The sequence below is a fragment of the Lepisma saccharinum genome, chromosome 1 (assembly GCF_977018435.1).
Source record: "Lepisma saccharinum chromosome 1, izLepSacc3.1, whole genome shotgun sequence".
NCBI lineage: Eukaryota > Metazoa > Arthropoda > Insecta > Zygentoma > Lepismatidae > Lepisma > Lepisma saccharinum.
In genome coordinates this window covers 162,734,668-162,746,414 of record NC_139229.1, presented here as the reverse complement: position 1 = coordinate 162,746,414, position 11,747 = coordinate 162,734,668, and the positions used below count along the sequence as shown (strand labels likewise).

At 37.5% G+C, this 11,747-nt stretch overlaps 1 protein-coding gene across 6 annotated transcripts in view; it reads right to left on the bottom strand.

Annotated features, from left to right (window-relative positions):
* Positions 1-415: 415 nt before the first annotated feature.
* LOC146003401 (uncharacterized) overlaps positions 416-11,747 on the bottom strand; it is a 54,129-nt gene continuing 42,797 nt past the window's right edge. Inside the window, exons 8-10 of one of the 6 annotated variants that reach the window (XM_083141685.1) lie at positions 5,695-5,758; positions 2,763-2,830; positions 416-1,030 (exon numbers count right to left, since the gene is read on the bottom strand). In XM_083141685.1, coding sequence (XP_082997811.1) covers positions 699-1,030; positions 2,763-2,830; positions 5,695-5,758 — 464 coding nt within the window. In that variant the 3' untranslated portion in view covers positions 416-698. Of the gene's footprint in view, positions 1,031-2,762; positions 2,831-5,690; positions 5,759-11,747 lie in introns of all 6 variants that reach the window. The other 5 variants (XR_014443824.1, XM_083141696.1, XM_083141701.1 and 2 more) reach the window with 5 other exon arrangements.

Here is an 11,747-nt window from a genome sequence, read left to right as displayed (position 1 = left end):
ATTACTTCTACTTTGCGTGCATGTCTTGATGCAGTTGTGATAAACAATTTAGAATGAAATAATGCAAATAAAAAAGTAGGCAGTTTGGATGTTTATCTTATGGTTAATATTCATGGGGAAAGAGAGTGCAAATATTATTTCCTTGGGGTTGGGAGTAGCAAAATTCCTGATCTGGATGAAGAATGCATGAATTTTCAGGAATTTAGAAATTCCCCCTTAGATGAAATCATTTTGAAGATTCAGATTGTTTGTCCACTTCATGCAGATAGGTTAACTGCAATCCAAACCAACCCACTTTGTGCCTATGGTAGGTATCAAACCTGGGAGCCGTTGATTTGGATTGTCTCAAATAGATAAGAAATTTCTATTTACCATCAATCTTTTGGCTTGTAATCCAATAATACATTAATTATAGGCCAAATTCATTTTTATCTATTTCTTCAAAATATATTAAAATACAAAAATTTGTACACAGAACTACTACTGGTAACTAACAAGTGTGGTGCCTCAATCAAATACAAAAGAGAGGTGAAACACACATTTTTCATTTCATATAGATACAAAACTAATATGCATATATACAAAAACATGAATAAAAAATATGCATGGATTTTTCATATTGCAAAGTTCAAGGCACCACAATAAAATTCTATACAACTATTTACAAATTGAATCTTGAAGAATAAGATATGGAATGATTAATCATCAAATTCCTTCTTAATCACTTTTGTTTCCATCTTGACCACTTTTGGTTCCATCTTGACCACTTTTGGTTCCATCTTGACCACTTTTGGTTCCTTCTTGACAACCTTTGTTTTCTTCTTAACCACTTTCCTTTTCTTTGCTCGTGATCGTTTACATTTTGTACTTCTAGTTCTCTTTCGCTTTATGCCACGAGACTGGTTGGATTGAATGCCATTCCTAGCACTTGGAAACTGATTGTGATAGTTTATGCAAGAGTCCTTCTGAGAACTGATGGGAACATAACATTTTACTGGTGACAGAGGAGCTTCACTTAATGACTGGTTTGCTGAAAAGAGAAAAAATGTATTTTACTGAGACTGAAGTGTGAGGTATAATGTATCAGTGGTAACATTTGTTCTAGTGAACAAGACAGGTGTGATTTTGACCAGGCATGGATTCACTGCCTGAATTACTACTACTGTAAGTATATGGATAGAAATGCATATTAACAGTTACAGCTGTGGTCATTACTGTTGGTATGAACAATAATATAGGATGCACAACGTCAATTAATTTTATAAAGAAGTAAGTGGCCAGGACAGATAATATAATTTAAGAAAGGGGTTTCCAGAAAGGAAGAATTCAACACCAATAAAATGTAAAACGTTCACGTCACCTCTGAATATATTAAAATCATTACAGGTCATGTGAAAAGCTATCCTCTGTGGTATGAAAATGCATAGAGGGTGTGGAAGTAGGGCCCCATACATTCTAAATCATTTTTGAGGTGATGTGAACAGCACCATACCCTGGATCCATTTACTCCACCCAGGTACCCACCGATTGGAGGTTTGCTCAGACATAGAATCCCTGGACTACAATGGCTCTGGTCATGTCAAAGGATTGCGTGAAATGTAGGAATGGGCCAGTGCATCCAAAATTGTACCCAGAGTCCTAGAAACTAACTGTTCCTGCTTTAGGTGTGGTGCACAACTCAACAAATCCGTAGCATCTTTATATAAATGTATTCAAAGAACAATTCTTCATGCTGTCATGAAGTTATCTGAAAAAACTGTTAACTGCACAAGTAAATACAAGATAGTACACAAGAAGTTGTTGGTTTAAAATTAAACACGTAAACCAACTGCTAGATCAGAAAGAACTGCTTACAAAAACATTGCATAATCAATGCTAGTTTTAGAGCTAAAACAAAAGCCCAACATCAGACTTATCATCCTCGTCATCTCACCTGATACAAACGGTTTGAAATAGTTGGAATACTGTTACAACTGAATATGCACCAGAAAGTGTAAAAATCACATATTATTTGTATTTACAAACCTAAATTTAAATCGAAATTGTATTTGGGGCTTAGGACACAAAAAGAAAATTTTGTTTAGAAAGAAAGTTACAAGGAAGTAAAAGAAAAAGTATCTGTGATTTCACTGATGGTATCATCAACTTATAACCATCATGTAATGGTGCTGTCCTTGATGTAGCAACCACAAGTAACTGGAGATGACTTGTCTGAGTTTCAATTCAGCAAGTACAGTGATATCTGTTTTTCCTTTTAAATGGACAACTAAGAATAAACCATGTTGTCAAATTAATTTTCCTTCTGTTCTTGGTCATGTATGTTGTACATGTATGTATGTATGTATGTATGTATGTATCTACATGCACATCCACACAATAATTGACCCACCAGAAATCGCACATTAATGAAACTTTTCTACTACTATTATGTTAATAGTAATAAGAATAAATCATAATTAGATAAAAAAAACAACAATGAAATACCCATACCTTGAACACAGAACTTTCCAGGTGAGACTGCAGGTCAAATACTTAACATGCTTCATCATCAAGCTACACATGGATCTACATGCAGGATTACTTACACATACACAAATCGATATTTCACTGTATACACGTACATACGAGACAAATTAACACCATGTAAACAAACAAAATTTAAATACTGCACTTGCAAACCCTCAAATTAATGGTATATGTACAGATATCATCCCACTAAATGCAACAAAAATATGTACTGTAAGAAGTGTTTTTTATCTTACCTTGTAATCTTTGTACTGATGAAAACTTCAAGGAACTAGTGGAAGTCCCAACACCAAAACTACTTTCCCTGTAATTAATGTGTGAAGGGTCAAATTTTCACAAGTATGTAGTTTGCAATACAGGAATGATCACAAATTGTAAACAATACTTTAAGATAGTTAAAGTTAAAAAAAAAAGTAAAGTGCTCCCCTGTGCTTAGCACCATGCCATGAAGGCGTATAGGGGGTGTGGGGTTAAAGTTGCTTCAAAATTTGCTTTAGAGTCAGGAGAAAATGGTTACAAGCATGCAGTAATAAATTTTTGCTACTTAAATATATGTTGGATAAACCTTCGTCACTTCATTTCTCGTGAAATTCTAGCCTCATTTGATATATCACATCACCCCCTTTCCTTTGAAATTTTTGCGTTGAATTCAATATGGCGGTCAACAATATGCCGGATCTGCACTTGACACACACGGCTAGGGATCTCCCTGTGCCTAACCTATTTCTTTCATGACCAATTATACCCAGGATAACTCCTTCACATTTTGTAGGGGGTGTTAAGGGACATTTGGCTCTTCATAGTTCATGTAATGGGGCTTTTATCAGTCACATAGTTACACATATTATTTTGTATCTTCTGATCCCATTGCAGTCCCAGAATGATTTTTTGGTATGTTTTATAGTATGGTATGAGGGACCAAATATATTTTTTTCACGATTTTTGGTGATGACATGTTTTGAGATATTCAAGGTCAAAAGTCAAGGTCACGTGACAAAATTATATTTTTATCCAAAGGTAGGATTGTTATATATCACTGGAAAGCTTATTCAATTCCCTGTACAATAAGCTTTATTTGAGCTTCCTAGGCAAAATAGGGGCGGAGTTACAGCAGATTTAGTATATCTAAGCGGGCTCAAAAAGGGCAATTTCTGCAAACTTTGACCTTGAATATTTTAACAATTACAAGACGCACGAGACTAAAAATTTTCATAGTTACTAAGTTCCATGCATAGTTTCAACTCCCCAAATTTCATGAAAATCGGAGATGGTCAGGTCAAAGGCTGTGTTCATTTGGTATGGAATGACTCTTTAGTGAGTTGCAATTGAAAGTTTTCCATTCTCAGAACCCTTAATGTAAAAATGTATAGAAAAATAATAATTCAGTCATGCTTGATAGTTTGTGATAAAAGTGCAAATGCAATACTAACATGCCTAATGCAACTGTCTATGTTGCAATTGCAATAAAATAAAGAAAAAATTGTTTTCACAGTGGATACAGACCCTTGAAATGTGCATTTACAAAAGGATGTCAAATGAACTGAATCTACTCTTGTGAATTAAGTTTTGAAAGATTGTGTAGGATAAGACAGATATACTAAAACAAAAATAATAAATAAAAATACTCACCTTTTGTCAGTATAAAAAGGCGAGAGTATCATTAATAAAGATAAACGTCTGTTTTAACAAGCATAAATGCTTATCTTTTGTTAGGTACAAACACAAGTACCCTTAAGGGCTGCTTGTGAAGTTGACGTTCCTAATAATTCATAAAATTTCTTAAAGAAGTACACACTGCTTGAAAATTGCTAAGGAACAAACACATATTGTGACAGATGCCACAAAATGTCTGAAGCACTTGCAAATATGAAGTAATCTTTGCAGGAGTAGCAGATCTGTTCCTTTTCGCCACTTGGGCTAAGTAGGGATCCTCTTGGGCTGTTGTACTCCTTACTCGACCTCCACCATGCACATGCGTGGCTGTTTCTCTGGAAACAGAACAGCAGCTTTCTTCTTTTGGCAAATCACATTTTTTGACACTCCCATATCACAAACACAACCTTGTTGACACTTTGGCCTGTCTCAAGCCTACCAACTGCCCTTCATAATCACTCATATGAAACCTTTCAGTCATCCTCCAACACAATATTCACTCTACACAACAGTATTTCACTGAAATTAACCACTACCATGTTCGACCATCTACTTCGGTTATGGCCTGCAGACTGACTTTTAGCTGAGTTGTCCTGCTACGTGAGCTCAGATAGCATTGTTCTCTATTCCAATGGTAAAGTCTACTCACTAGTGCCCTATAATTTATGCACATACGCAGCAGACACATGCAGAACTTCAACTGTTCCCTAGCAATTGCCAAGCAGTGTATGAATGCCTGCAAGCAAGTACGAGTATGACACCAAAATAAGTGTTTAGTTTTGGCCATTTCAAGTGTTGTGTTGAACCTGTGTTGCATTTGTTTTCTAAAGCTATGAATAATATTGAGTGGGAATTTAATTTAATTCTGTACCAAGCCCTTTGAAAGCCTCCACATGGAATTTCCCTATCCCTAAATATTCAATACCCTTTAGTTGATTTTACCATTTCGGTTCAACATTAAACAACTAGGAGAATAATCATACTATTAGATTTTTCTAGAACTTTGAAGTAATGTATTCTGTACTATTGCAATGACTTCAAAAATTTCATAACTTTAAGTATTCCCCATAATGTGTTACTGAAACCAATAATTTATGCACATGTGCATAACTCATAAACATAACTCAGAACATATACGAAGTTCTTTTAGCCTCCAAAACATAACAACTGTTACATAACATACACCATGCATTCAATTCTATACATAATACCCACAACAATATCTGGGAAAGAAAGGCTCAGGCTTACAATAAATTGACAAAGCTCAATCTCCAAATATGCTATAGTGCTTGCGCAGACCCGCAACTCCTGTGCACCATACTCCCACGTGCAGGAGTGGAGCATGCTTCCTTATGGCCCGAGTTGAATGGAAGAAAGGGGAGGTGCACGGAGACTTTTCGCTGAAGGTTCTTTGGTTTGTGGTCACTCTATATAAATCTATTCAACATTTTTTTAATATAATTATGCACACATGTATTAATAAACAGCTTACAAACTATTAAAATACCTACTCACTCATATTTTGTTCTTCCTCTTGTCTTGACAGGAGACCTTTCAACTGATGACAAATTAAATAAAGCTGCAAGAAAAGTGAGTTTGAATGCATTAATGTATAGCATTCACTCAATTAATTTATTCCATCTTCAGTGTTATTTTGACTTCTTGTTCAATGAATCTCATGAGATGCACATGATTATTTGTTTATACGGCTACAATAGAGAACTACAAAATCCAGTACTGCATTAAAACCATGTTGGTCACAACTAGAGGCAGTCTCTATAAACATCTGGCACATGTTAGAGAGACACACATGAAGTTCCTTTGAATGCTAATGTCCGAACAAAAAATAAATGGCATCTACTTATATGGTTGTTATGTATTTTCCATCTACTTATACAAGGGGCACCTGTTTTCTTTTTTCTACACATGGACAAATCTCTACTATTTTGTAATATAGTCTCCCTATGTTCCACATACTTAGTCTATTTTCAAGGCAAGAACACGATTTTTCTTTATCCATTATGTACTTCAGCTTCACATTCTTTACTTCACTATTGGTATGATGTTCCTTACCTGTATGTTTCTTTTTTTTCCAATTTCTAAATTCCTAAATAATCTAAACTTGCAAGTTGCCTGTGGAAATCTCTGGACTGTAAGGCTTCATTCACATCTACTCTCAAGCAATGCTCAGGTCACGGTCTGCTTACACTTCGCTCAAGGTCAAGGGGTATCCACACTAGCGGTCAAGGTACGATCATCGTCAGTCTGGTGTTGGTTTCTTGACAGAATACACAGATTTTTTTGGTATAAAGAGACTGCCGATTGTGCTAACTACAATGTTTAAGAGATTTTCAACAATGAACTTGGCTATTACAACACTAGCATTAGAAGAAAATGAAAAAGAAGAAAAATGATTGCGAAAGCGGAGATATTTATTGATTTGGTTTATTTTACTTCACTTATCGGCCAGTTTTGGTTACTCGCAAAGATGAGGATGAGCGATGATATGATGAAATTAATGAAGGGACATCACAGAGAACATCCATGCCCAGACCTGGATTCAAACCGCGGGGAACCTGGTGTAGTAGCGTGCTGTAATAACCACTCAGCCACGGATGTCGGCTATTATAAATATAATACTGTTTATTGATGTTAAAATTTTGATTTGAAATCGGCAAACTTTTATTTGCAGTAAAACTGGAAATATGAACAATGGTAAACGCTACTTTGTCGGTGTAGTTTTGGCATGAATATTTTCAGGCTCATCGTTTCACATCGACATTGTTCACCATTTTGTATTATTCTAAAGTTTTTGACACAGTACATGAGAAATATACATTAGGTTGTAAGCCTAGTTTCAAGCACCAAATTGTTACGCACATCCTGTGAAGAGTCCCCTCCTTCTGTTTAAGTAAAGGCTGGGGATAATTTTGTATAATTTTCCGTAAAATAAGAACAATTTTGTTGATAATCTTGATTTGGAACTAGATATCAAGAGTGAATGGCAGAGTGTTGACCAACATCTCTTATCCCTTTGCACACAAAAAATGACAACATGGTTGTCCAGGAAAGTATGACCCTCAATAGGATAGATTTTTGATTTAAGGATTTTAATTGATGCAACAAGCTGAAAAAAGTCATAACAACTACTACTCATGGATCATATTTGTGGTTAGTTCCTCATTGAAAGTTTTGCATTGGCTGTAATTGTAATTTGGTTGTTTCAGTCAGTTTTTTTTTTTCCTTCTTAAATTTGTTTTACTCGGGCTTATGAAAGTATTCCACAATTATTGAGAAGAAAATAATTTGGGATTTTATGCTCATTGCCACATAAATCAATGGCCGTTCATTTTCTAAGCACCAAACTGGGCTATGCATCCAGAGGTTGAGCATTACACGTTCACATCAGCGATTAAGCTTCGGTCTGGTCAAGCTTTGCTCATGCTCAGGTCAAATATTCTTTCCAATTGATCGTGACTGCAGCATAATCGGAGTGAACCTTGACCGGACCACTTGGTGTGAATGCTTCTACTTAAAAATCATTTAACTATATTTGACCAGACCGTGAGCGGAGTGTGACCCAATTGTAGATGTGAATCAAGCCTAAGAGTTCAATATCATGCAGAGAGGTGGTATTTTTCATTTAAATTTGAATCCAAACAACTACACGTGCCCTCACATGGAATTAAATATAGTACAATTTCGCATAATAGCCTAATACCAGCATAAAAAAATATGTTTATTGAAAAACTACCTGTTTTTAGATAATAAAGTTGCAATGAAAAATGCTGCAACAAGGATATGGTCAATAAGTTCTCTTACAATGTGTGGTGGCACAACTGCATGTAACCTCCTAGCATTTGGTTTACCAACTTTCATCAATATTGTTAAATAATCTTTCTCAGTCTTATTTTGTTTGTATTTTTGTCACTTAACAACACTTTTTCGCCACTTTTGGCTAATTGCAATGATAAAGATGAATGATGAAAGTGGTGACAGGACACCCCACAAAGAACACCCATGCACTGGCTGGAACTCAAACCTGGGAACTTTGGTGCAGAGTTTGAAAATCAACTTCTTAATGTGCTTGGCCACTGAAATCTTTCTCAGGAAAACAATTTTCTCATAAAAAAAAACAAGCCTTATATACAAGGGCCGTTCAGTATGCTCTAATACTGTCCCCCTTCCTGCCCTCATAATATCATAGGTTTATTCCTAGAAAGTAGTTACCTTATAACGATTATATGCAAAAATGTATCATGTTCTAACACACAGGTTGACAAATTAGAGCATGTGTAGGAAGGTGGTGAAAATGGAAAATTGTGAAGTTCATGCTGTCACCAAATACTTGAAAATGAAAAACCTTCAAGTCAAAAGAAATTCATGAGAACTTGGTACAAACTATAGGACAATCTTCTCCATCATATCTTACTGTTACTCAGGGGGTGCTTGTCTTCCGCACCCCCTTAAGAACCCCCTACATTCAACTGAAAACACTAACCCTTAAAATGTCTATTATGTCATGTCATCAGATTGAGCGCTGAATGTTAGGTAATGAAGTAAAACCGTTATTATTGTATGCAACAGGCAAGCACTGAAAGAGATGCCAATATACAAACTTTTCTGCACTGGTGGCAGCCTCTACAAAGATCAGTGGTAGTTTCTTTTCTTTCGTCAGCATAGTTGTTATGCATTTTTTCTTCTCTTGTTTCTTCAAGTGGTCTGTTTGTGATTTTCAATAATTGCCTATAGCTTAATATGAGTTATATCTTTTTTTTTTCTTTTTCTTTCTTGCATTGTTGATAAATGGTTTATTTTCCGTCTGCTTGTTTCTTCCTCGCACTGGAGAAAAAAATTTTAGTTGCTTTCAATGTATCACCAAGTCGTGCTCAGAAAATTATTTAATGCAAGTTGTAACGTGAAGGGTGGTTTTCTTGTTAACGTGTTCTATGTACAAAGGGGACTAGGAAAGTTTTGCAATACATCAATAATTTTCACAATCTTTCAAATTACTTTCCACCATACTCTATACACATCTTCATCCTTCGAAACCACTCATTGAACCAACTCTACCACGTTTCCTCAGCAAGCTGGGCACACTCGTCATTCCATTCCTTAGAAGGTCCTCTTTGTTGGAAAACCACAACCCTTTTAGCCTGTTCTTAACGTGAGGGAACAAAGTGAAGTCGCATGGAACAAAGTCTGGACTGTAGGGAGGATGCTCCAATCGTTCGGGCCTGTATCTGTCAAATACTCAGTGCAAACTTTGGAGCGGTGGGCAGGAGCGTTGTCATGTTGGAAAAGCCACATATCTGCCCTTGAGAGTGGACGGATGTTTTAGAGAGCTAGAACAACTCTGGGCAGGCACTCCTCGGTGTACCACTTCGTGGTGACTGTCTTTCGTGTTTCCAGCACCACATGCTGCACAACTCTCCTTACAGTGAAGATGACGGCCACAATTATCTTCTTAATGGATGAGGATTTTCGCACAGCCAGTGGTATGTTTTCATTTTAAAAGACCCAGACTTTGCTCTGGGCTTTAATGGGCACGTCGTAATAGTAAAGCCAGGTTTCATCACCTGTTAAGATGCTGTTGACATAGCAAGATGTTCCATTTTCAAAGTTCTTGAGCATTTCGCAGCACCATGAAACGTGTCGTGCCATCTTCTCGATGGTTAAGGCATGGGGTACTCAAACGGAACAAACCTTTGTTACTTTGAGGTGGTCGTGCAGGATGGTATGAATTGCTGGTGCAAGAATGTAGAAACCCTCTTCTTCCTTGTGATACGTCACAGGCCTGTTGAACTTTAGCATCTTTCTGACAGCAGCAATGTTCTCCACTGCGACAGACGAGGCTGGGTGTCCTGATCTCGGAGCATCTTCCATGCTGAAATTTCCTCTCTGAAATTCATGATACCACCTGAATGTATCTGTACGAAGAGGACAATCATCTCCCAGCACAGGAGTCATTTCCTCCAAACACTGCTCAGGACTCAAACTGCGTGCAAAGTTGTAGCGCAAAATTGACCAGTATTCAGTTCTTGACCAAGCTGACATTGCAAGTTCTTTTCGCTGCCACAGTTCATGAGCAACTAACACGAAAAGGTTATCCTGTCGGGTACAGTGCCAGTTTGAACATGTCTCGACTCACTTCAACTTGTTGCAAAGTGCGATCTTCGGTTGCGCCATATTGCAAAACTTTCCTAGTACAATTCGTATTTGTTCCACGTAACATGTCTAGTAAATGTACCATTTCAGGCTTTTTCAACAACTGTTAGGAAGAGGCCCAATGTTCACGAATAAATTTTACAGTTCGTTATTGGTAATAGTGCTGCAGAAGGGATTTTAACGAAGATGAAGTTGCTGTGCACTTCACGTTTTGTCTTGTGGCAGACGGAAGATATAATGTACTATGTATTTTGTACCTCCATTGGTTACATTGAAAAGGTTCAAAAATTGTGTTTTAAAGGCAAGGATAATTTAATTTTGTATTTCACTACATATAAGTGGCCACGGTGGCTCAGTTGGTAACGCATCTGACTACCATGCTAAGGTCCCGGGTTTGATCCCCGGCCGGTTCAAATCCGGGAACTTTTCTAACGATGGAAGCGGCCCCGGCACCCACCCAGCATCGAATAACATGGGTTCCTGGGGGAAACCCTGGGGGGTAAAGGCAGTCAGGGGCGTGATGCTGATCACATCACCCCCACTCACGACCGGATCAAGAAAGTGTGGGACGTTACCCCCACACCCCCTATACACCTTCATGGCATGGTGCTATGCACAGGGGAGCACTTTACCTTTTTTTACCTTTATTTCACTACATAGTTCAATAAGACTGCAACATGTATGTGAATGTTTACACTGTATGACCACTTTCTTGGAGTAGAAGACTTAATACATATCATCATGGACGTCCAGGGGCAGGGCAAGGAGAGCACAGCCTCCCTGGAAAATGAATGTCAATCTAAAGTTATATATTTCACACCTATAATTTAGTTTCAGTCAGTAATTTATGGCGATTAGGGGTGCAGTTACCCCCCGTTTTTTGTTATTATTGCCCCACACTATGCTAAACCTTATCTACCAAGGGAAAGTAAACTGTCCTTGACCCCCCCCTTTTTGAAAGGTTGCATGCATGTTTCATGTTTTCCTTATTTTCAGCATCGCACCCCCTAAATTCCTTTCCACGCCCCCTCAGCACCCCTACATGAATAATCCTGGTGCCGCTGCTGCTGTTACTAGATGGTACCGTGAATTCATATGTGGCAGAGTCGTGGAAAGATGTTCACGGAGATGGCACACCAGTGTCAGTGACCATCCAAGAAAACGTAAGACAAGATTCATGACATTGTGATGGCAGAAAGGAGTCGCCATTAGATATTTCGCAAAGTATACAGGGTTATCAACGGGTAGAGTGCACAATATATTAATGAAACATTTTTGTATGACAAAAGTGTCAGCAAGATGGGTTCCCCAAAACCTGACTTGTGATCAGAAATGAAGCTTTCAAGGAACTTTTAGACACACACTGAGCAGATCCACAGGACTTTCTATCTAGATATGTG